The 25,109-nt window shown below is 46.8% G+C and overlaps 2 protein-coding genes and 1 long non-coding RNA gene across 4 annotated transcripts in view; 2 read left to right on the top strand and 1 right to left on the bottom strand.

Moving 5' to 3' along the window:
• The first annotated feature begins 1,514 nt into the window (after window positions 1-1,514).
• On the top strand, window positions 1,515-8,753 carry LOC110089236 (uroplakin-3b). The gene is made up of 6 exons (XM_072978458.2): window positions 1,515-1,616; window positions 3,522-3,671; window positions 4,024-4,255; window positions 5,549-5,625; window positions 6,214-6,343; window positions 7,002-8,753. Exons 1-6 carry the CDS (start codon window positions 1,559-1,561, stop codon window positions 7,105-7,107), a joined length of 753 nt encoding a protein of 250 aa, XP_072834559.2. The 5' UTR covers window positions 1,515-1,558; the 3' UTR covers window positions 7,108-8,753.
• On the bottom strand, window positions 8,618-11,295 carry LOC144584055 (uncharacterized). Its single transcript, XR_013538065.1, has 2 exons — window positions 10,848-11,295; window positions 8,618-9,987 (listed from the first exon to the last, which is right to left on the bottom strand). It is a non-coding gene; the product is annotated as an uncharacterized LOC144584055 (long non-coding RNA).
• A 3,117-nt stretch (window positions 11,296-14,412) lies between these two features.
• ZZEF1 (zinc finger ZZ-type and EF-hand domain containing 1) overlaps window positions 14,413-25,109 on the top strand; it is a 63,794-nt gene continuing 53,097 nt past the window's right edge. For both annotated transcript variants that reach the window (XM_020812137.3, XM_072978459.2), the window contains exons 1-3: window positions 14,413-15,112; window positions 23,400-23,544; window positions 23,938-24,132. In XM_020812137.3, the coding sequence (XP_020667796.3) occupies window positions 14,552-15,112; window positions 23,400-23,544; window positions 23,938-24,132 (901 nt within the window). In that variant the 5' untranslated portion in view covers window positions 14,413-14,551. The remainder of the gene's footprint in view (window positions 15,113-23,399; window positions 23,545-23,937; window positions 24,133-25,109) is intronic.

The following is a 25,109-nucleotide window of genomic DNA, read 5'->3' on the forward strand; positions in this document are numbered from 1 at the left end:
TGACTCCGGAAACTTAGCTGGTTTTTAACGCAGAAGGAATCGTACCGACAACGGAATTAGCCCCGAGACATTAGAGAACCTCCAGTATCAGGAGCAGTCTATCTGTTAGTACCAAATACTTGTAAAACAGAGGAAGGGCTATCGCCTTTCTGCTCCGCTTATGTCACAAGAAAGTAATCACAACAAAAGGAATGGAAAAAGGAAATCCCTGCTCAGACATGAAAATTCACTAGGAGGCGCCTGGCATAAACACCTTGAATATCTTACATCTCCACTTACCTTGGGCGAATTCAGCCGCTGAAATCCTATAGTCTAAAGTAGGCCCATTGAACCAGCAGAACTTGCAGAGGGGTTGACTCACCAAACTGCCACTGATTCAGTGGGCCTACTCTAGTTGTGACTTTACGACTGGCTTTCAGGCCATGGAACCTGCTTCCTAGTAGACCTGTTAAAAACGGTGCTCTAAATGGCTTCATGTCCTCTTTCTCCAAAAGAACGTGAGCAAACAGCATTTGCTCAACCAAGTCGCTCAGGTATGTGAGGATCTCATCTCCCCAGCATAGGTTGCACCCACGAAAAAAAATACAACATTAATCCTCCGAGTCCTGATTCATTAACAGTTTCTGAGTCACAGAGTTGGTGCTGCTTCTTAGTACAGAACTTAGTGCCAGTTCGTTTCTTAGCCAAACCAGCGTCTGGCGCTTCCCAGCCCCTCCTCCTCTGATGGGCGCCCATTCAGGGAAGGCGCTGAACACTCGTTCAGCCAACAAGCGAACCGGCACGAACCACCGACACGAACCACTATGATCCACCCGCACCAGAGTGTTTAAATAACGAAGAAAAACAGGAATGTCCTTAAGAACCTCGGCAACAGATCTCGGGTGATGTGTTCCCAAAAACAAGACCTAGCTTTGAAGCATGTTTATATCCCGAGTATTCTTCCTTTGAAATCAACCACCCCTAAAGTTTAAGTCACGCAGTAAGCGAAACCCAATTTTCTTGCTTTGGATAAGTTTCCTTCCGGGCACCTAAACCCTCCCAAACAACATGACCACCAAACCAGACTTTCAAATGAAGGCTGTGTTTGCCTCCCAACTACCAATCTGCAAAGAAAAGCCAGTTAGTTCGTAAAAAATGTCAATTGAGAGCTGCTCCTGTTAAGATGATGGGATGTCTTTTACTTCTTAAGGCAGTTCTGCTTCTAATGACAATGCTCTTCGGTGACAGAGGCTGAGTGTTTGTGAGGGGCGTTTGCTTCTTCTCCCTACACACCCTGCTTTTGTCCGCACGATTGGCCTCGGGTTCTCCATTGCTCAGTCATGCCCGATTTATCCGGCCGCTCTCCGAAACTCGCCGGACTTGTTTCCTGCCAATCTTCACCCCTCCTAGAGATGAGAGAGAAGGGGGGGTGGGATTAAGAATATACAGGTGTCCAAAAAATAGATGACAAGCATGGGTGAGGCCCATGAAGGTGAAAACACAAAGGAGGTAGTCAAAGCAGAGCGCTTCCCACTGTACTCTTGCGAGGAACGGAGAAGGACGAAAGGTGGCAGATAGGATGCGTTGCTCTCTGGCCATTTCGTTGATGATGGTGTTCGGCGCCGCATGTGGACAAGGTATGTCTGTCTTGCAACGGCTTTCTTTTCAATTTAAGGGGAATTTAATCCTTTTTTTGAATGCACACTCTGTCCACAGAAAGATGGCATTCGCCAACGTAAGCGTAGCCCCGGCGGAGAAAGCTTAGCCATGATTGCTTTGGTTTCGTGGGAAACGACAAAAAAGACACCCTGAATCGCGTTGGTAATTTGGTCGGGGAGACTTCTTGGAATTCCCGTCTTTAAAAATTAAATAAAGGAAATTTCCCATCTTGGTCTAATTTAGGCAGCCTCACCCCTGTGATTCTGCCTGCCCGATCCCGTTTGCCCAGTGAAATAAAATCTGTTTTTAAGAAAGGTGGAATTTCACACGGACAGCATTTGAATGTGTTAACTTAGAAGCGGCGGACGTTGAAATGTGGGGGAAACTTTTTCTGGGAATCGATGAGATTCCAGAAGGAAATCAATCTTCCGTTCGAGAATATGGGACTTTCCGATGTGACTGAAAGTCCCATATTCTCTGGCGATTGTGTGACTCTGGCGCAGTCGGGTTGCGATCCTCTTCCGTTTGTATCTCTCCTGGGCAGCCAGCTTGGTTCGTCTCGGAATTGGTCAGGGAAAGGTAAACATGGGCTTAGTTTGCCATTCGGATTACTCAAGCACTGAGCTTGGAAGGAATTAAAGCAAAAAGCAAAGTGTGCTGCTTAGATACCATCCCATAGCGTTCAAAGCACTCTCGGTGTAATGTACAATTTAATTCTGCAGGCTACACATTGCTCCCCCCCCAGTCCAAGTAAGCTTGGTCTTCAGTTTAGGAAGGATGGAAGGCTGAGTGAACCTCAAGCCAGGTTCACTCAGCCTTCCATCCTACCTGGGACTTTACCTGGGTTGTAAGCAGAGTTTTGGCTGCAGTACTGCGATTTAACCACCATGCCACAAGGCTCCACTCTATTGTATAGCAGTTTCGTTGCTATATACACTAACATGCTTTCAGCTTTTATCAACCTACTCTCTGTATTGTGTAATTTGACCCTAGATGGGACCTTAGATGGCTCATGAGTGGAGCAGGGCCCCCTAAATTTTGAGATTTGGCAGTGAGGTACCCCCTGGTCTGTCCATATATATACCTGAGGTTCATATCTACTTGTATTGCCTGATGACAAAAATAAGTCCATCCGGAGTGGGACCATTATTATAAGAACCAAAGCACGTAGCTTCCGCTCCATTGTGTCATGACTTGCTCCAAAAGGGCATCCTAGGAGGTCTGCCTTGTTGGACACTTTTACAACCAAGCATGCTGCCTTTAGTAAGTTTGGCTGGGCGGGACTTTTCAGGGCTGGGGTGACTGCCAATCTATCCAGCAGTAACCAATCATTCTTTCACTGCCTCTTAAAGAGAGCCTCTTTTCTCTGCTTAGTGCTTTTTCCTCTCTCTGTTGCCTGCTGGCAGCTAGTAGTCTGTTGAGGTCTGTTGCTAAAGCCAGTCATGTCTGTCAGTTTGCTGTTTGAACCTTTTGACTGTAAGTAATGAAACCTTTAATTCTTCTGCTAATGCCTCAGAGTGAGCTCTGGAGACTTTAAGTGTCGGTTAAATGAAAGGGGTGGTCATCTCTAGGGAACTTGAAAACTATTCTGCTCTGTGGGTCCTTGCACTTCTCTGCACAGGTAGAAGAATTCAATCAGAAACTGGAAATTTGAACTCCCAACTTGTGTTGGAAGATAGTGGGCAAAAACAGGTGTTCTTCTGCTGACCTATGACCCTCCTCTAAATCCTCTGGTTGGAGGTGCTTCCTGCTTCCTTTCCTGTTTTGGTGACACCATTACTGCAGGGAAAATCTGGTGCATGGATGAACTCTTCCTCCGAGCAGGAGATCCAAACGGGAGGAGTAAACTCAATGAGTTTTCTCGCTGGCTTTTTTCCCCCCAGGGCCTTCTGTCTATACCCCCCGTCTCACGTCAGAACAAATCGGGGGGAAGATCACCACGTCGACCTTCGTCCTGGACCAGCCCCGGTGTGTGTTCAACGGGGTCGTCAACCCCACCGATGAGATATGGCTGGTGGTGGCTCAGAGCAATGGTATGTTGTGGCCCTTCATGTTGTTGTCGTTACATGCCCGTCTGACTCATGGCGATCCTATGAATGAATGATCTCTGGTCCTCAACAATCCTGCAGACTCAGCTCTTGTAGACTCAGACCTGTGGCTTCCTTGAGAGAGTCGGTCTATCTCGCATTTGGTCTTTGACTTCAGAGGCAGGAGGGAAGGATTGGCTAGTGCTGGCCAGAGTGACAGCCAGAAAAGTCCCTCCCCGCCGCTCAAACCACAGGCAGCCTGCGAGGTTGTAAAAAAACACCCCGACCTTCTTTTCCTTCCAAGTTCTCCTCCGGGGGGAACTTTGCAATCATTTCGTTGCTCCTTTTGCCTCGGCAGCCGTGAAGAATTTCACCAACCCGCGCTCGCCGACGGAACTGCCCTACCAGGAGTTTGAGAAGAACCACGTCTACATGACCTTGAGCACCGTCCCCTCCAACTATCCCTGCCCGGATCCGACACAGAACAGCGACGAGATCACGGTGCTGCGGGTGGGAGACGAAACCAAGTGCATCGCCGATTTCTCGAGACCAGATTGTAACGGCCCCCTCCCGGGACCGGGGCCTTACCAGTGAGAGGATATCTATCTATCTATCTATCTATCTATCTATCTATCTATCTATCTATCTATCTATCTATCTATCTATCTATCTATCTATCTATCTATCTATCTATCTATCTATCTATCTATCTATCTATCTATCTATCTATCCATCCATCCATCCATCCATCCATCCATCCATCCATCCATCCATCCATCCATCCATCCATCCATCCATCCATCCATCCATCCATCCATCCATCCATCCATCCATCCATCCATCCATCCATCCATCCATCCATCCATCCATCCATCCATCCATCCATCCATCCATAAACCACCCGTCTAGTGCTGAAGCCCCCACTCTGGGCAGTCTGCAAGAGTTAAACACATTCCCGCATCACCTGGTGAAACGACGCATACACACACACAAAGCAGTAACAAGAACAAAACATGAACATAAGCTAAATCTCCCCGGAGGGCGACAGCTAAAGCAAATCACAGTTACGCAGAAGGGGTCGAGAAATCTATAGGGAGAATGCTCCTGAAAGTGTCTTTGAATAGCACCACTTTGATCTGCTTGCTTCCTGAAGAACAGAAGGGAGGGGGCTTGGCGTAAATCCACAGGCAAGCGAGTTCCAAAGTGCCGTGGCCACCACCAAGAAGGCCCCCGTTCCTGATGGTGGTTCTCGAAGCCTCCCTCAGGATAGCCTCCCACAACAAGGAAGCCAGGGATGATCAGGTAGTCTGGGTAGAAGATCTCAAGGAAAGATACTCCAGCAAGCGCTGTGGTCCCAAACCATTTAAGGCCTCGTACAATCAGACCGCCATACCCATGGGAGATCGGTTCCAACCTCCAGCGGATGTTGAAAACCGTGGATAATGGCAAACACTAAATAAAGCGTGGTAAAAGAAAAAAATCCAGGAAACATGATTTCCATATGTATTACCAGAACTGGCTCTCTCTATTGACCGGTGCTGGTAAATGAATCATGAAAATATGCATTTCTTGTTGTTTTTTTAATATTTTTAATATTTTCAGACTGTGGATAAGTGAAACTGCAGATCCTGCAGCAGGACCTCCCACAAACACGGGGGCCCTATTGTTTCAGCACTTTGAATTGGGCACGGAAGCAGACCGCTCAGGGAGTCAGGCTGAAGGGGGGAGGAAATGTGGTTTTTATTTTTATTTTTAAAGTTCCAAACTATCCTATGAAAATTCCCACCTGATCTTTAGGTGGAACGGAGTGGGTCATAAGAGCAGCTTGATCCGGAACGGGTCTGTGGAATGACTATCATCCTTTTTTTCCTTTTTCTTTGCAGAGTCAAGTTTCTGGCTATGAATTCCAGCGGCCCCACGGCCGAGACGAAATGGTCGTCGCCGATCCCCCTGATTCAAGGTAGCGATGAACAGACGCGGGGATTCCGTTCCGGTTTTATGAATGGCGATACAGGCCCCAATCTGAGCCCATCAAAATCCCACATCTTCCCATGTGGGAGTCACACCCCTACTCTGCAACCCTGTGTATGCACCGATCTGGAAGCATACTCAAATCGCTGACCTCTGGGTAACAAAGGACTGAGCCCAAATAACTTACTTCTAAGTAGACCTGCCCTAGGTTGGCCCTCTTTCCCCTCTTCCCCCCCAAAAAACAGGAACATAATTTACTGAGTGTTCCTTTCCCTCTCTCGAAACTGCCGGTTCATGTGCAGCTGATCGGTTCACCGCCAAAAGTCGTGACATGTTGTCCTTTCTAGCACAAATGTCCCAGAGTGAGTTCCTGGGACCTTAAGTGCCGGTGAACGAGAAAGGGGTGGACTGTCTGGGGAACTTGATGCTATTCTCCTCTGTAAGTCTCTGTACTTCTGTTATGTCGTCAAAAGGAATTTGACCAGAAAAGTCAAATGATGGGACAAAGAAAAACAAAATATATGAATGAATGGAATTGCTTTTGTCAGAATGATTCTCTTTCTTTTTCCTCACCCAGGGAAGAGCCCAGAGACCATCGATACGAATCCTGAGCACCTGAGTGCCGGAACGATTGCCATCGCCACTATCCTCTCCATCCTCTTCGCCCTCTTGCTTGCTGCCCTTATCGCTGCCTTGATTTATAAATAGTACGTTCCCCCCCCCCGAGAACAGAGAGGGAACATCTATAGAAAGGGGGAGCCCTTATTTCTTGGGATGGTCATCCCAGATGTTTGGATGGAGTTGGGTGGGTTCTGGGAGGATCCCTTCTAGGCTCTGAACCAACATCTGCTCTTGGGGCACCACCATGTGAACCCGGAAGGAGGGGGCTTGTCTTCTCCTCTGGGGCTTGGCTCACTGGCTCGAGCCTTCAGGAGCTAGGCATGGGTGCTGGCCATCGTTGGTTGGCCTCTTGTGGCTCCACAATGCAGTTCAGGGTGCCCTGCCGGCCCCTCCGTTCAGTACAATGGCCATGGTGGCTGAGGACGATGGGAGCTGTAGTGAGACACTGGATGTACAGGAGAATCATGGTACCCGCAGGGAATCAGTTCCAAGCCACCCACCACGGAGGCTGGGAAAACGCAGAATGCTATACATTGCATAGTCTCTAGCTTGAGTATTTTCAGGTAGTGGATAAGTGAATTAGCGGATAACTGATCCGCGGATAGGGGAGTCCTAATGTAATTGGAAACTGCCTGCAACACTCTCCCTCTAAAAAAAAATTTGAGCCACGAGGGCACAAGAGGACAATCTTTCCGAAGCAACACAGGAAGCCAGTACTTCCTTGTCTGTCTCTTTTTTGCACAGTTCCGACGTCTGCGGCGGTGCCGATATCGTGACCGTGCGGGACCCGGCGACCGTCATGCGTTACACGACCCACCATATCTACGACCAGCCGGCCAACAAGTTCTGAGCTTCTCCAGCGTGCCGAACTTCCGTGCTTCCCTCCTGCACGCCTAGCTTCTGCTCATGAGGATGTCACCAGGAGAACATCTGGAGATCTTCGAGACCCAAATTGGACGTCCAGACCTCAGATATTTGCATGCAAAACCAAAGGAAAGTGGGGAGGATGGGATTTGAACCACCGTCATCTTCTGTGCCCCAGGTTTTTCGCGACATGCCGTCAAGTCTCCTCCAACGTAGGTTGACCCTATGAATGAAGGATCTCCAAAATATCCTATCTTCAACTGCCCTGCTCAGTTCTTGCAAACAAAAGTCCATAGGTTCCTTGCGTCTTCCTCTTTTCCTGCTGCCTTCAACCTTTCCCAGCATTATTGTCTTTTCCAGAGATTCCGCCCTTCTCTTGATGTGCCCAAAGCAGGACAACCTCAGTTTCGTCATTTTTGTCTCCAGAAGAGAACTCGGGCTTGATTTGCTCCGGGACCCACATATTTTGTCTTTCTGGCAGTCCAAGGTATCTGCAAAGCTCCCACCGCCAACACCAATTTGAGACAAATCAATTCTCTCCCCGCCCCCACCATCAGATTTCTTCCCAGTCCACCTTTTACTCTCTAACATGGTGATCAGAAACACAAGAGGGTGGATGATCTCGGTCTTCATCTCCAGCGACACATCCTTGATGATACCAGGATGGTATCCTTTTGGCACAAATCCACAATTAAAACCCAGGTTTGGTGGCATAGGAGGTTAATCCTCATTGCTCTCCACCCGCCACCTCCCAACCTCCTGAGAAACCTGGGGATTCTCATTTAGGGAAGATGTTGAGCATTCTCCCTTTTGATTCTGAGATGACGCTTCTCAGAAGCCAGAAACACCATTAGGTTTGGCTACAACTCCTGGAGTCACACAACCGGCATGGACTATGGGAAGTTTATTCCCAAATAAGGAACTTTTCCAGCCTTCGTGTCTTGCGTAGGGGGAGCTGATTTCTGCACTCGGATCCACCACTGGGAATCGAACTCGGAACCGCCTTCCGTACGAGGATGAATGTGACCGTGTGGGCTGGAAGCGAAATGAGTGCGGTCGACCGGAGATGATGGCTTCACGCATGCTGGGTGGGGGGATTCTGGAAGTTGTTGTCCAAATATCACAGTGCCAAGCTCTGAGTTTGAAAGGATGGCTGCTAATTCAAGAATAGGATGCCCCTAAGCCTGTAAATGGGGCAGCCTTTTCCACCCCCCTCTTCCGGAACGTTGGATTTTACAATTTTAGAAGAGGTTGCCGTGTTGGTCTGTGCCAGGAGGTCGGGCCAAAAACAACAGAAAAATGAAAAGAAAGAAAGAAAGAAAAATATTCCAACACCTTGAAGCCGAACTGCTATATTTCGATGTGAGCTTTCGTGGACTTTACCCACTTCCTCTGAAGGGATTTTCTTGTAAAAGGTGGCACAGGGTTAAAGATTAAGATAACCGTTCTTTCAACTGGGAGAAGCCACCAAGGGTGCATTTTTAAATACAAATAGATTTCAATATATTACATATCTTTTATTTTTGACACTGGGATATATACAAGCCTGCAAAAACGACACCTTGGAATTGCTATGTAAGCTCATTTTTTAAAAAAAAACCCCACACAATTAAATTGGTTATTTTATTCTTACTTATGCCCGCTTTTGTCTGGGCGTTTGTCAATTTATTTTGCTGTCCTTGAACCTGCTAAGTCTACTGCTTGAAACCTGTTTCGCTCACACACACCTCCCCTTTCTCACATGTGCTTTTTATCGTGGATCTGTTCATTATTTTAGGATTTTCTTCCCCGTGCCGTGATCTGAAACGGAATCGCAGGGCAAAAAAATTGGAACCTGCAAAACACAAGGTTAGAAGCCAAAACCAAACACTGAGCAGTATGAAAACGGAGGGAAGGAGAAGCAATCAAACCACAGAAACCACAAGGGCCACAGAAGTGTCCAGATTCCTGGGTTGGGACTACAGATCCCAGAATCCCCCAGGCAGCACCGACCCACCCCACCCGACAATCAGAATATCTCCCAGTTCTGGTACTGTCAAAAGTCAAATGGGTGGTTAGCAAAGGGAGAGAGAGATAAAGAGCAGCGGTCTTGCTTAGGGTGGCTCTTTCCCTCTCCAAAGAAGCCCACCGGGCACCGTCATTAATGTCCGTGGTGTGCCATCATTTCTTCCTCAAGCTTTGGGGGAAGGACAAAATTCCAAAATTCATTTCCAACTGGGATCGAAAGCCGGTGTTGACTCCAACGACAGCAGACCCATTGAAATCAATGGAATTCTTCTCCTTTTTTGGGGGCAACTGGTCCCATTCATTGAAATGGGTCTACCATGACCACCGTTGACTTTACCCTGTGAATTCTCTCTCTCTGTCTCTCTGTGTGTGTTTAAAGAGACGGTTGTTTTTACTCTCTTCTGGGCAGCATTTCTCAGCTGCTCTGCTGGGCGGGTTTTGTTTTTTTAACGAGTCAAAAGGTGGGGAGTCTTTGATTAATTCAATTAAAGAGTCGTTGCTCCCTTCTGTAAACACAGGGCGAAGGTGGTTCTCAACACGCCCTTTACTCCGCAGGTAGGAGCCGAAACATCAACCCAACGCAAATCAAGCCTCCCAAAAGGAGCGTGTAGACAAGTAAGAGATATGCCAAACTTTTTTGGACTTTTCGAAGGAGATCTACCAAGGTTCCTGAGATTTCGTTCTTCCCTGGCATGGCCACAACGGCATCTGGGTCTCAAATCGCCACGGGACAGTGAGGCTCAAGGGAATCCAGGGGATGAACGCAGCTTGAGAGATCACACAGGGTTAATGTATCATAAGCCCTGTGGGTGCCGGGTGCAAGTCTTCCTTCCCTCTCACATGTGGGTTTCTGCGCTCCCTGTTGAAAGCCAGAGACAAAACTTCATTCTCGGGCACTCAGAAGACTTTTAAAAACAAAACTTCGGCAATTCATTTCTTTCTCCTGATCAGCAGGGAAGGGGGACCCAAACATCAGTCCTTAATCACAAAAAGCCCAAGGGCCCTTTCTCTCCATTAAATTCTCTGAGAGATTTCATTTAAAAAGCAGGAATTGGCCATTCCCCACCCTCAAAACTTACTCTGCTCCTTATCGGATCACCAAGTAGGATGCTGAAAGGATAAAAAGAGTTGGGTTGATCAAGCCAACAGCCCGTCCAGACTAACAGGAGGCATGGATAAATAGTGACCTGCTTACTCCTGGAAGTGCCATTCAGTGGTAGACTGCTTCTGCATATGGAGGGTCCTTATGCTCATAGCACTAGGTCCACATATTCCAGGAATTTGTTTTTAAGTTTCTCCTGTTAGGAACTGGCCTGGGTTAATATTAAAGGCAAACAGGGAGTCATTAAAGACCCTTGAACCTCATGTGATCCTCTCTACACATGAATGCTAAAAAAACAGCAAAATGAATCTAATAATAATAATCTTGCAGAGCTGGATCAGGACCATCTGGATCATCCAGTCCAGCTCCCGTCAAGAAAGCACAAGGGGGGGGATTCGTACTTCCAGCAGTTTATAGCTCATCAGGAGAAAAGCTCAAGCAAAGTGACTTTTTTGGACTACAAATCCCATAAACCCCACCCAGATAGCATGGGCACTCAATTCGGGGCATCGAATCCACCAAGAGTAACTTTTCCATGTTCCACCCTAGAGAGGAAGCCCAGCTAGGTGTCTCTAGCTTGGGGGGGGGGGAACTCTGCCTTCAGACTCCCCACTTACCTTAGAACTTGCCCCCAACTTCGGCCGAGGCCACCCCCGGGTTTCGGAGTCCCACCTGTTAAGCCTGGTATTTCGGAGAGAAGAGACGCCCCCCGCCCCACCGGTTCCAGCTTCAGTGTTTTCTTTCTGCAATTGCCTGCGATGGTCTTTCCATCTTGCCGTTCAAGTGCTCCCTAAGTAAAAGCAATGCTTTGCATCTTCAAGAAACCGTGGGGGGAAAAAAGATATTGAATCTGAAACACCGGGCTGGAGCTGTCAAGACTGTTAATCCTGCCAGGGAGAGGAAGTGATTGAACACAGTCCTGTGACATCCTTCTTTTTAAAATCTCCCTTCCAGGCTGCCGCCTGTTGCTTGGAGATTTTGCTATCACCTGACGCACGCTGGGCTCCGTTTTCTATTTTCTCTCTCGCAGAGTGATGGATGCTCTGAGTGAAGGACGGCCTCCTTTTGCAAGCCACTGGGAAGGGACAGGCTGGGCTTTTTGAAGAGTGCTGGGTTTCAAAGTACAGTACAGTATCGGGTTTTGGAAGCAGGTGCTCATCGTGACTGTCCAGAAACAGTGCGGCCTGTTTTCAAACACATCTCAAATTTAAATGCATTTGAAAATGCTTTTTTGGGTTGTTTTTTTAAGTAGTTTCCTGACGACCGAGAGCTGGTCTTTTGCAAGGCCAATGGTTCTTACTCATCCATTCACAACAAAGCCTCTCCTCACCTCCCAATATTTTGCACAATGATAAGGGCAGCTTATAATGACACAGGACCCCTGTATCCATGAGAGATCAGTTCCAAGCCCACCCAGCCTGTGGATGCTGCAAAATACAGGTTACAGTATAGCAAATCCTATTCTAATGCAAGATGCTATACATGGCATGGTCTCTGGCTCTCCATAGTGGCCAGTTCTGGTAACTTCATATTTAGAAATATATACAGTACGTACTTCTAGGGTTTTACTTTTTATATTTACAGTGGTGCCTCGCTAGACTATGATAATCCGTTCCACTGAAATTGCTGTTTAGTGAAATCATTGTCTAGCGAAAAGCATTTCCCTATTGGAATGCTTTGAAACCTGTTTAATGCATTCCAACGGGGAAGAATCGTCATTGTCTAGCGAAGATCAGCCATAGGAAAGCCGCTTTGCAAACCGCCAATCAGCTGTTTAAATAGCTGTCTTATGAAGCTTAGGTCCCGAAAACACCCATTTTGCGAGCATGGAGGGAGCTGTCAAAATCGTTGTCTAGCAAAAATTGGTTTGCAAAGCAGGGTCCAAACATTGTCCAGTGAAATTCCCCCATAGGAATCACTGTTTTGCGAATCGCTATAGCGATCACAAAAACTCAATGTCTAGCGAAAAAACTGTCATGCGGGGTAACTGTTTAGCGAGGCACCACTGTATAATATTTTCATACCGTGGATAAGTGAATCAGTGGATGCTGATCCTGTGGATAAGGGGGTCCTACTGTATCGTTGCCAGGAAAATCCATCCCAAGCCTTCGCCCCCTGCTTGTCAACCTCAATTGTACATGGGTGAAAAAGTTTGAGCTTTTGAAATTTAAAATGTTTTAGCATTTCAAAGAGATGGATTATCTGCCCTTTGAAGGTATAATCTCCTATACCACATTTTAAAATTTACGCTCCTACAGTTCTGAAACATGATTATAACAGGACTTAACTGTGCACTTGCAGCTTAAGTTCACTGTTCTTATACAGTATTCTTATAGCTGTGAGGAAGATTTTTGCAAGAGGTGATGATGTGGCAGTGACTTCTCAAAGGTTAACACATTTTTTAATGCTTTGAGAATTTGTGTTATGTTTATGGAAGGGAGCCTCCGGGAGGCAGTGGAAGACAGGAGGGCTTGGCATGCTCTGATCCATGGGGTCACGAAGAGTCGGACACGACTAAACGACTAAACAACCACCATCCAGATGAATGTTGAAATGCTTGTCAATGATCGTCCAGTTTCGTTCTTGAATTAGCCCCTTTTTGATTAATAAAACCAAGGCCCCTTCGCAGGACAAAAACATCAAACAGAAGCTTTCTCAAGAGTATACCCACACCCCAACCCAAATACCATGTGACTACCATCTGGTTTCAAAATCAATCCCATTTAGAACGAAGCATATTGTGAGTCAAGTGTAAATGGAAACACGCCCTAAGACGAACCTAGAACACTTTTTTCACAATGCTGTGAGATGCCGTCTTATTCATTGTTTGGGGTTTTAAATGTTGTCTTTTAAGGATGTTAACCCCTGTGGTCTCCTCATTGTTTTCAGCTTTACATGTTGTATTTCGTTGTTTGTAAGCCGCCTCCGGTCCTTTTCGAGGAGAAAAGCGGGGTAAAAATATTTTAAGTAAATAAATAAAGGCAGGCTTGTGTGAATTACCCTATAGGGCTGCGTTAAGCGGGGGTCCAAAACAGAGCGCTTCTGAGTGGAATCTGACAAGCTAGCTACAGCTCAGCGGGATCCGGTGCTTGAGGCTGTATATTCCTATAGTGTCGATTCTGGATCCCCGCTCACGTTGCACGCCTCCATATGCAGATGCTGCAGGATGAGGAAGAACAAGCTGTCATCCGGTGCAAACATCAGCCTCCACCTTTCATTCCTACACTGTGATCTTTGCTGTCATAATAGAATCAAAGAATAGTGACGTTGGAAGGGGCCTGTAAGGTCATCTAGTCCAACCCCCTGCTCGATACAGGAATCCAAATCAAAGGAGATCTGCCAGGTGGGTGTCTAAATTTCTCTCGAATGCCTCCAGGGTTGGAGCGCTCAGCACCTCTTGAGATCATCGGTTCTGTTGTTGTGCCGCTCTAACAGTTAGGTTTTTCCTGATATTCAGCCTAAATTTGTCTTCCTGTAGCTTGATTTCATTGTTACATACGTATCTTATTTCTTCTCCGTGCACATATTTTTTATTTCCATAAGAGGGCAAGTTTGCATTAAATCTGCCTATAAAACAAAGACTTACACTTTCTTCTTATATTTTAAATTGTTTATTTTATATGTGGTTAGACGCCCAGAATTGTCAGTTGACTAAATGGACGGGGTATAAATAAATAAATAAATAAATAAATAAATAAATAAATAAATAAATATTCCCCTAAGTGTTTTTTAACGACGTTGCCAGAAAGCCACAGCAAGCCAGTGGTTTTGCGACACTGCCGTAAAGCGCAGCCCGTTTAATTTATTAGCCGGCGGGGACTGTTCCTCCATCAAGCCTACCAAGCTGCCGGAAAGCGAGGTGTGACTTTTACGACGGAAGCCGGCAAGGCGGCCCATGTGGCCCGTCGTCTTTTACAACGAAGCCGTAAAACAACACCGTCTCTATCGGACTGGGTGGGGGATAGCTTTACGGCAAGGCGTTGGGCTTTCCGCCGGGGCTCTCCCCGCTTTACGACAAATTGGCGACACTGCCGTCCGGCGCCAACCAAAAAGGGCGGGGGGGGGAGCGGCCTTTCTATTCCCATCTCCCTCCTTCGGTTCCTAATTCCCCGAGAGGTCTCAGGGGGGGCGCGCGGCGCACTTTACGGCGGGCGTCGTAAGAAGCGCCGCCAAGCGAAAGGGGCCGGTTGTTGTCGTTTTGCGACGCGGAGGCGGAAGTGTGGCGGCCTGAGGGGAGGGAAAAAAAGAGAGGGCCGAGGCTCCTCCTCGCCGAGGCTGACAGGAGGAAGGAGGCGAAGGAGAAGCCGGGCTCGGGCGCTCCATGGGGGCGGTGGGCAGCCACAGCGAGGGCGAAGAGGAGGAGGAGGAAGCGGTGGCGGCGGCGGCGGCCGGAGGCGAAGAAGAAGGCGGCCGGAGCAGCGAGAGCAGTAGCGGCGGCGGAGGAGCGGCCGGCAGCGGCGAGGCCTTCCCCTCAGGCGCCATGGAGGCCTCCTCGGGCGGCGCCCCCTCCGCGGCCGCCTCACCGGCCTCCTCGTCGTCCTCGTTAGTGGCCCTTCCCTCAGCCTCGGTGCTTCTGGGCCAGGCCCGGCTGCGGGAGGAAGCGGCGGCCCGGCTCCGGGAGGCGCCCACGGCCGAGCCCCTCGTCTGGCGCCACCACGCCGCCTTGGTCCGCTGGCTGGAGGAGCGGCTGGGCCGCGGCGAGCAGACCGTCACCGTCGAGCAGCTCTCGGAGGCCCTCGAGAGCCGAGCCGCTCCCGGCGCCCAAGGAGGGGCCGGAGCCACCGCCGCCACTACCCTCGGGGTGGCCGGAGGAGGAGGAGGAGGAGGAGGGGAAGGGGCGGCCGCCCTCGCCGCCGAGGAAGAGCGGGCCAGGAACGAGGAGGTGAGGCGAGGGGAAAGGGTCGAGGGTCGCTGGGTGGGTCGCTGGGTGGGCCTCGAAGCCCTCCTTGGGACGGCGACCCTTTCCGAGGCTTGCCAAGGAAGAGAGCACTCTTTGCTTCTTGCATGCTTCGGGGGATGGAGTATTAGGAGCCATCATACATACTGGTCTTAGCCCTATAGAGCTGGAAGGGACCCTGTGGATGATGGAGTCCAGGCCTCCCTCTCAAGAGGGGCACCCTGGGAGAATCCAGCTCCCAGCCTCTGGTCTCTGCAACCAGAGACCTCAAACCCCTGGGGTTTCTGGTGCCCTTTTATCTGTCCCGAGGCCACACACCAAAAGCTGTCAGAGGCAGAGAAGAATTGGGTCGGTGTAACTGGAGGAAGACAGCAACGTCTACCAGGCCCTTAAAAAAAATCTACCTGTCTCAAGGTGTTGCACCTCTAGCCAGACAGGAGCTGTGTAAATGTTAGGAGGTGGATAGACTCTTGTACAGATGGAACTAGAGAGGAAGACGGTAAAACCAACATAGCCTGAAATGAAATCAAATGTCTTGGATTCATTCCCAAAGGTTGTAATATCAGTTTTGGAGCTCAGTTGAAATGAAACAGCCTAGGTTGGACATCTGGACATTAGTTCTGGGATTTAGATAGATAGATAGATAGATAGATAGATAGATAGATAGATAGATAGATAGATAGATAGATAGATAGATAGATTAAATAGATAGATATGCATTTTGTCTTTCTCCTCAAGTCCAGTGCCCATCCTAATGGAGGCCTGTTGGATCTGAAAGCTAATTGCAAAGCAAATTGTCCGTGTCCCAGCTGGCGGGTTTCTCCATCTTTTTGATTGCAGAAGAGCCATCAGCCAAATGATAGTTTGGCCTTTGGGTTCAGTAGCACAGCAGCCAAATCTGTTGCCCAGGCTGAAAGCCACTCAGATTTTGCAAGAAATGCTGTTGCCAGCTCACCCTTGCGGCGGCTGTCATTCCTGTAGGATAGTGATTCCCAGAAGCCTTCACTGCCTTGCTGTGCTGGCCAGGATTTTTGGGAGTTGTAGTCTAAGTACATCTGGGGATCCAAGATTGGGAACCGCTTCTGTAGGACAAAGTATTGTGGGTCTTGTGATGCAACCTTGCTCAGTGTTTTCTTGCAACCCCAAGCAGTGTTGACTTCCTACTAACTTCTGCTCAGCGTCCGTTCTTAGTGAGTGTCTCAAATGTGAGAATAGTTGCTTATTTGCATATGCACCCTGGTAGTGGGCTTGTTCAGTAGGCTCCACTGCATTTGTTTCGGGCCCTTCACCTGGGAAGTGCGTCTAGGGCTGCAGCCTTTGAAAGCCTTCTTGCACACACATGCTTACTCTCTATTGTATGAGTTCATCATAGAATTGAATCCAAGGGTGGTCATAACAGCATAAGAACAGTCATAGTAGTCCTCCACATGTCTTTGAAAATTGCATAAATGAATGCTGTGTATCACTGCCCTTGCACATATAACCTAACAGCTATTATGACAGTAATATAGATTAGTAGCCTTTTACAGTCTTAGTATCCATGATTTTGTCTTCATTCCCTTTTAGAGCCATCCAAACTGGTAGTTGTTGGTCTTTCTGGCACAGGTGGGTTGTATATAGTGATCCGCTATCATATCTTTTGCACGCTTTTAAACATTCCCTAAGCTGGTTCTGAACAAGTTTCACTGGATGTGGAAAGGAGAACTTTAAACAGCCCAAACCATTCTGTTTTAAGGAGATCAAAAGCGACACTGAGTCTTAAGGTCTTTTTGGCAAAAATGTTGTCATCAGAGGAGAGAATGTCATTAGAGGAATCAAACAATTCCTGACAGCGAATGGATCTGGTGACGTAACATCCCTCTTAAAAATTAAAACAAACCTCCCAGATCTAATACCTTTTAAAAGTTATGCCAAGTTATGCTGTAAGCCGCCTAGAGTGGTCAATATGACCAGATAGGCGGGGTATAAATGGAATAAATAATAATAATAATAATAATAATAATAATAATAATAATAATAATAATAATAATAATAATAATAATAATAATAATAATAATAATAATAATAATAATAGAATTGGGAACAGATCTTCCTGCTACCAAGGAAGCTTGTGTTTGCTTCCTGATAATGTAAAGAGTGTCCTGGATTTTCGGCTGTACAAAGGGAGGGAGGCAGAGTTACTTGTCCTTGCCGTACTGTATTCCCAATCCTTATGGCCTGATTTGTGACAGGGACTTAGCAGAAGACAGAGAGAAAGAGAGATGAGGTGGCACACTTCCTTGTTCTTGTTTGAGAAGGCTTGTGTAAACCTGGGTGAGGGGAGTTGAAGGGGAAAATGCTAACGGCACATGTTTGTATTTGGTTGGTCAGCGCCAACCCATCCAAACGATTTCAACAGTAGCTTTGGAGTGTCAGCTGCTCTCTTCCCTGCTGAGTTTAGGGTAGCTGTGAGATCATACTTCATCGGAGAGGGAGAGGAGGAAAAAAAAGGGGGGGAGAATGGATTTTGTGGGGCATTTAAGATTTTAAAGTGCACTTTGGTGGATTGTAATCCATTTGTTTATATGTATGTACCTGGAATAATATTGACAGAGGTACCGTCTACGTGGTTGTGAGGGCTGGGGCACAGTGAAATGGAATACAAAAACCAGGAATTGTATATTAATGTCGGTGGTGAGCTTTCAAAGGACTGTATGCAAAAGTTGCACGGGAGAAGCCCTTCCCCACTTTGGTATTAGCACCAATTGCTAAGTCTAATTGGTGAGCTCATGGGCCAAGTGAAGTGTGTGGGGATCACAGCTCGTCATGCAACACCTTTTGAAGCGCTGGCTGTCATCCTGAAATCATTCATTTCTTGTGACATGTGATCACCAGTGCTAGACAACCCTGCGCAAATCAAGCGTAAGGAAGAGCTTCAGAAAGTACACGAGGGAGTGTCAAGCGACCATTCTGAGTGCTTCAGCTGTGTCCGGGTTTCCTAGATCAAGAATGTTTTTCGAGCAGGTTGTTGACAGAATGAAGGATTCTCTAGGGTAGTGCTTCCCGGCCTTGGGTCCCCAGATATTCTTGGCCTACAACTCCCAGAAGTCCTGGCCAGCCCAGCAAGCCATGAAGGCTTCTGGGAGTTTTAAGAACCAGAACATCCAGGGACCGAAGGTTGGGAAAACTGCCTTTTCTAGAATGCCAGCATTAATGCTGATATTGACAAAAGGGAAGGAACCTAGGGAGGGCACTGCCCTGTTCAATAGTTCTTGGAATTTTATACGATTGATGTGACACATTGCGGTTGAGTGCAAAGTTCAGTGTTGCCGTATGGCACTTAGCAACCCGTTCCCAATGACACATGGCCATAAGTAACTTGAACCTGTGGGTAGGTCTCTGACTCCCAAGGAAAGATTTCACACATGCTTTTGAATGCAGTGACCTTCAATCCAGAGGGGTGTGTTTGTGTGGATCTATACACAATTGTGCCCCCGCTTACCCCTCCCCTGGCCAAGAGTGTAGAAAGCAGTGTGTGTTGGATTGCAAGTCGCTGGATGTTCTGGAAGGGCAGTTTAAAATTAGAAATGTTCCATATCAAGGCTGTGGGTGCAAAAGAGCAGCTTCACGAGCGTCATGTTGACAACATTGTGTTGGTTCCTCAAACAGTTCATTAGGAGAAGTATTAAGTAAAATGGAGGTTTGCCAAACTAGGAATCAGCAAAGGATGTTTTTCATATGCAATAATGGCCATCTGAGTACTTCAGAGATAGCTTTAAATGTGGTCTTATAATAATGTAAATCAAGTGTTTTCAGCTCTAGATCTTGACTTTCAACGATGTAAGACGCTTTGGATCTTTTTTTAAAGAGAAAGGCCAGGTAAAATTATTTTAAACTAAAATAAATAGATCATAAATGCCAGCCCCTGTCCAAGAGACCCACCTGAACCACTGAGCTATCCAGCAATCATATGAAAGTTTTTACTCTGTATTTTTCACTCATTCGTTCCTTTCCATGTGAGATCGGAAAGGGTTATCTCTTTTTGCTATTTCTCTTATTGCTGTCTCTTGCAATTAAGTGTGTGCAGATTTTAGTTCAGTGAGTTCTCAATTTTAAATTTAAAGTTGGAAAGGTGGAGAAGAGGAGCGCTAAGAGAAGCAAATTAAGAAGCAGGATTCCGACTTAATCTCTTGCTCATCGGTTTGGAGCAGAAACCTGTCCAAAATTTAGCAAATGAAGGGGGAGCTGGTCAAGGTGTTCACGGAAGTTGAAGGTACTGAGAATTTGCAAAGCCTTTGCGAGAAAGGGTGTGGAAGTTGTAACCTTTATGTAACATCTCTCGCTGGTATTGCTGACATTCTGCTTCTGGGCAAAGGTTCAGAGGACAACACCCGATTAGGAAACATGATCTCCTGGTTACTTGGTCAAGGAAGCTGTTTGCTTTATCTTGCCATCAAACCTTAGTAAGTGGCATCTTTTTTTTGCAAGGGATTCCATTTTTGCTCCTATCTCTGTCCTGGATCCTTCTCTGAAAGTGGAAGCAAGCCTACACTTTTGGTTTTAGGTTGAAAAGAGCTGTGGTGTGCAACACAATCGGGAACACAGTGGAAGGATTGTGGTTCCCCTTTTTGCCTCGGGTGTGGGCAGCTAGGGGTCTGCCTAGTTCAGTCCAGACGTAACTGGACTGCAGTTCCTGTCAAGCCTAACTAACCAAACCATTGGTGAATGTTGGTGGGAATTGCGGTCTGAAAAGCCAAAGGTTCACCACCACAACCACCACTCCTTTCTATGGGTAGAATGGAATAAACGTGATCCATGAAATCTGCCTACAGGGTTATGCTCTTAAATGGAACTGTGATGATATAAATGCAAAACCAGATTAAAGGGTGGGTGGAATGGAGATCCATAGGATCTTCTCATCAGCCATCTGTACTTACAGATCAAGCTTATTTTTGAGACTGATATTTTCAAGCTAGAATTAGAAATACCCCTCTTTCCCCGAAAATAAGACCTAACCTGAAAATAAGCCCTAGTATGATTTTTCAGGATGCTTATAAGCCCTACCTCCAAAAATAAGCCCCACTTAAGTGAAACTCCGCCCTCCACCATTGTGCAGCAACCAGAAGAAGATGACAGGACAATATTTGAATAAATGTAGATTGTTGTACATGAACAAAATAAACACATCCCCTGAAAATAAGCCCTAATGTGTTTTTTGGAGCAAAAATTAGTATAAGACCCTGTCTAATTTTCAGGGAAATACGTTATATATGGTGTCTTGTGGAAATATTCTTTATGTGTAAGTAAGAACTGTTTATTGGTTTTGGGCATAACAACAACAACAAAAGAATACTTCTAATATACTTGATCTCTGCTAAATTGATTCCAATTTATTGTGCTATCTATTTATTAAAAGTTTGTACATCTTGTTTCTCAGCCCAGGACAGCTCACAGAAAAAAGCTCAAAAGAAACGAAATGAAGTCCCCTCTAAGAACAAACCAAAAACAGCTCTAAAAGCCACGTTTAAAATTGATTTCCTGCCCCAGTGGGTTGTGGGGCCTAGGAGAGAATACAGTTTTGATTGCCTGCCCCAAGTTCCACTAATAATCTGTATGGCAGATTCGTGGCACCACAGGTGCCATGGAGGCCCATTTCCTCCACCCCAAGAACTGGCCGGTGCACTCACCGGTCGCCACACAACACTCGGGTCCTTTGTCGTTGTTGTTGTGGTGCCAGTCCGGGAAGGAACCTGGCCGATGCTTCCCTGACTCCCCACGCAGCTGACCACTCTGGCAAGGAGGCTGAACGGGGAGTCTCCCCACTCAGCTGCTAAGTGGCTGGTTGTGTGGGGAGGTGGGGAAGTGTCTGCCGGGTTTCTTCCCGGATTGGCACAACAACTGATGAATGGACCGGTCAGTTCTGGGGGGGGGGATGGAATGTTCCCTGTAGTGCCACGATTCATTTGCCTCCCCAGATATACAAATAGCCCATGTCTAGTCCAAACTGCCAATTGAACTAATGTAGGGGGAACCTTAATTTTGTGTCCATATCCTCATAATGAAGTAGAAGAAGAAGAACCAGGGTTCCGTTATTCTCTAGTTCCCTTGGCGAAGTGCACAAAAGCAGGCTGGTGCTTATTTTAGAAACCAGGTCACAGTACATCTGGGGCTGTTCAAAGGTTACCCTTGAGTAGATTTTATAGTTATGCTGCTTTGAGTGAATGGTGGAACTTTACATTGCCAATGCCATGGACACACAGTGAGGGTGTGGTGGAAAGAACGTTGTCCCTGGACTCGGTTGGTCTGGTTTCAAGTCCCCACAACGGCCATGAATATTTCGCAACGGTCAACTGCTTCTTGAACATCTCACACGGATTGAAAACTGTATTAGGGTTGCCCTGAGGCAGAAGCTACAGGCTGGCACATGGCAAATGGGGTAAAAGTATTCACCACTATTAAGCTGACAGTAAGAACCCCCTTATCTGCGGAATCATTATCCACTGATTCACTTATCCACAGGAGTTTGAATCCCCACTGTGCCTCCGAGGAGAGGGGCCAGGCAAGTTCTCTGGGAATCTTTGTGGCTGATGGGAATATCTGACTTGCTAGCTATGTAGCCGTGGCCACGGTCCCAGGGGGAAAAAAAAACACCAGCAGGAGAGACTGATCTACCACTTCTATTTGATACCTAGAAAGACCATGGGAGGATTGCCGTAATTATTGTGATTGTGTATAATAATGAATATTGGCGGCACATCATTATTACTTAGGGAGTTCACTCTAATTAAGACTAGTCTAGATATAAGCTGCATCATTGCTGCTCCTGTTGTTGGTAAAGGGAGATGGATTATTATCTTCCAGTCTCAAAGGTCAGGAATTGAAGGGCTGGTTGCGCAGCCAAGGGCGTCTCGAGACTGTGGCTCTGTGTTTGTAGACACAGTGTTATTTGGTCAAATTACCTTCCCAAATGGGTACAATATAGACAAAGGTTTATGTGTTGTGTTTGATATGCAGGACAGTCTTCAGATCTGTAGCTGGCAGGTAGGATTGCGGGGGGGGGCAGGAGTTTGATGACTTTGGCTTCCAGCTGCATTTGTATTGGGCTGTAATGTTCTCTGGAAGTATATCATGTCAGTGAAAGGCAAGGTGCACTTGTGTATTGCTTCCGCACAGTGGTTCCCAACCTTGGGTCACCCAAATGTTCTTGAGGTGCACCTCCCAGAAACTTTGGTTAGCGCAGTTGGTGGTAAAGGCACTAGTGGGAGTTGTAGTCCAAGAATGTGCGAGGACCCAAGGTTGGGGAACCATTTTTCTAGATTGTTTCTGCGTGAGTTGTCATGGCCCTGTTTGATTTTTTTGGTCATGGTGGCTTTGCAATTAAGAAGGGGTACAAAGTTCAACGTTGTTCTAGCACGTTGGACTTGGGCATCTCATAGAAAGGAAAAGTGCATATAAGCAAGGACCAGGTCCAGTAACTTCTTTGACACTCGCCATGTTAGTGTGCAGACTGGATATGCAATTTCAAGGATTTTTCAATAAGCAGAGTGATATGTTCGTTCGTTTAGTCATGTCCGACTCTTCGTGACCCCATGGACCAGAGCACGCCAGGCCCGCCTATCTTCCACTGCCTCCCGGAGTTGTGTCAAATTCATGTTGGTTGCTTCGCAGACACTGTCCAGCCATCTCATCCTCGGTCGTCCCCTTCTCCTCTTGCTGTCACACTTTCCTAACATCAGGGTCTTTTCCAGGGAGTCTTTTCTTCTCATGAGATGGCCAAAGTACTGGAGCCTCAGCTTCAGGATCTATCCTTCCAGTGAGCACTCAGGGTTGATTTCCTTTAGAACTGATAAATTTGTTCTCCTTGCAGTCCAGGGGATTCTCAAGAGTCTCCTCCAGCACCACAATTCAAAGGCATCAATTCTTTGGTGGTCTGCTTTCTTTATGGTCCAGTGATATGTATGGCCATATTAAATGGTAGTGGATGACCAGGTTCCATGTTGTCTCCCCCATAAGAATAAATAGTGGAGGACCCCCCCTCCCCTTTGGACACCTTTTTAGGGCATAGGTTCTTGCTTTGAAAAATAATCCTCTAAATTTAGTTGCAGAATAGGAAGTTCTGAGAATTCATTGCAGAGACCTGGTTGCTCTGTCCATGTCATAACCTGTTTTATTCTGAGACACCAATATGGTGGCCTTTTCTGCCGCTGCAGATGACTTGTCTTTAAACGACAGCAGGAAGAAAGAAACAGGGGTCCTCTCTCAGTCTGCTCATCTATTTTTTTCTTCCTCCTAGGTCTTTGCTCAGTTTGACACTGAGGGTGATGGTATTATTGACGTGGAGAACATGCTGGAGATGCTGAAGAACTCCAGCGGAGCCAGTATACAAAGAGAACTTAGTCACGTGATCCGGCAGCTTCAGGCTTGTTCCCTGGTTCCAGGTGAGACCTGGAGGGGGGGGGGAGGAAATCCCTTCTGCTAAAAAAGGATTCTTCTGTTGGATTAGGGGTTTCAGTGGGTCAAAACTGAGTATGGTGTATCAGTCCTCCAGTAGCAGATGCTTAGGGAGAGATCCTGTGCTTTTTCACTCAAATGGTAGAAAGATTCAGCTTCCAAAAGGTCTCTTCCCAGTCTGCTGATTAGAGATAATCAGCATACTGGGAAGAGCCCTCTCAGATTCTTTGATGGCCAAGACGGTGCTGGATTAGACTGGACAGCTGGACCTTAGAGGACAGAAGGAGACTCCTCCACCCAGCTGATCCAAGAGGAGAGGAAGTCAGGAGAAGATTGCTCTTTGCCAACATTTCATGGAAACTCATTGTCTTTCTCTTCAGGTTTTGTAGACATATTTTCAGAATCGAATGAGCGCCTTAGTCTCCATGCTTCCATGATTTTGAGATTCCTGCATCGGCATCGTATCGCCAGCACGGTCATCCCCTATCCGGTTTTGGAGAACTTCAACAATATTTGCACTTTGCGGTCTTCGGTCCTGAAGGATTCTTTAGACCGGCTTCTCCTAAAAGAAAACGGTATGGGGGCCCCCATTTATCTTTTCCTTAGTTTGCGTTATTTATATATTGTGTTCCTTACATTGAGCCTCCAAGTTCAGTTTCAGTGAAATGCTTTGATTTGGATTCCTTCCTTGAACCAGTGGCCTTAGAGGCCCCTTCCATCTCTTTGATTCTATGAAATATTTAGCAGTAAAATCCATATGTTATGGATTGCACAACCACCACAGAAAAAAGAACATCAAGATTTTTGCCTTATTTAGGGGATGAAATGTTATTTGCTTGGGTTGTTGTAATATTTTCATGCTTCCTTTGTGAAGTCCACTAACACAATGTATATTGTGCTCTCTGCAACACACTGTATTCATTTGAACATAGACACAAGTGTCTGCTGAGGAGTCCTGACTAACACACCATCTCAGCACAGTCCAGGGTTATGGTATAAATGGGGAATGGGCCACTTTGGTGGCCCTGATGGGCAGATTTTATTTGTTATTATTTATTTATTATATTTTTACGACACTGTTACAAGGTGGCATACATCATTAAAAGACCATATTTAAAGCTAAAAACAGTGAGTATGCAATGATGGCTTACATCGTGAAAGGACAATATTTAAAGCAAGGAACAATGAGTATAAAAAGTAATACAAGCTAAAAACAGTAAGTGCACAAATATTAAAAAGGAGCAAACAGTTACCACTCTGAGCAGTGGTAAACACAAGTAGTACTAAAAACAATGTCAAAAGCCGTAAGGCACAACCATCCATTCAGAAACCCCACTCGGGCAGCCAGTCACTCCGGGAAAGCTTGCCTGAAGAGAAAGGTCTTTGGCTGCTTACGGAAGGACAGCCAAGATGGGGCCCGCCTGGCCTCCAGTGGGAGGGAGTTCCAGAGTTTCTGAGAAGGCCCCTCTCACCTACAGTCACCATCACAGGCCACACCAGGCCCAGAAAGGGCTGAAGAAATATAGTTTATAAATCAGATTGGGAAGTACAT

Source organism: Pogona vitticeps, chromosome 7, assembly GCF_051106095.1.
Source record: "Pogona vitticeps strain Pit_001003342236 chromosome 7, PviZW2.1, whole genome shotgun sequence".
NCBI lineage: Eukaryota > Metazoa > Chordata > Lepidosauria > Squamata > Agamidae > Pogona > Pogona vitticeps.

Excerpts from the sequence above, each read along its gene's own strand:
- LOC110089236 (XM_072978458.2), top strand. The coding sequence starts at position 1,559 with ATGCGTTGCTCTCTGGCCATTTCGTTGATGATGGTGTTCGGCGCCGCA. Across the intron at positions 4,256-5,548 it reads CCGGGACCGGGGCCTTACCA|AGTCAAGTTTCTGGCTATGA; the intron begins GTGAGAGGATAT and ends TTTTCTTTGCAG. Across the intron at positions 5,626-6,213 it reads GCCGATCCCCCTGATTCAAG|GGAAGAGCCCAGAGACCATC; the intron begins GTAGCGATGAAC and ends TTCCTCACCCAG.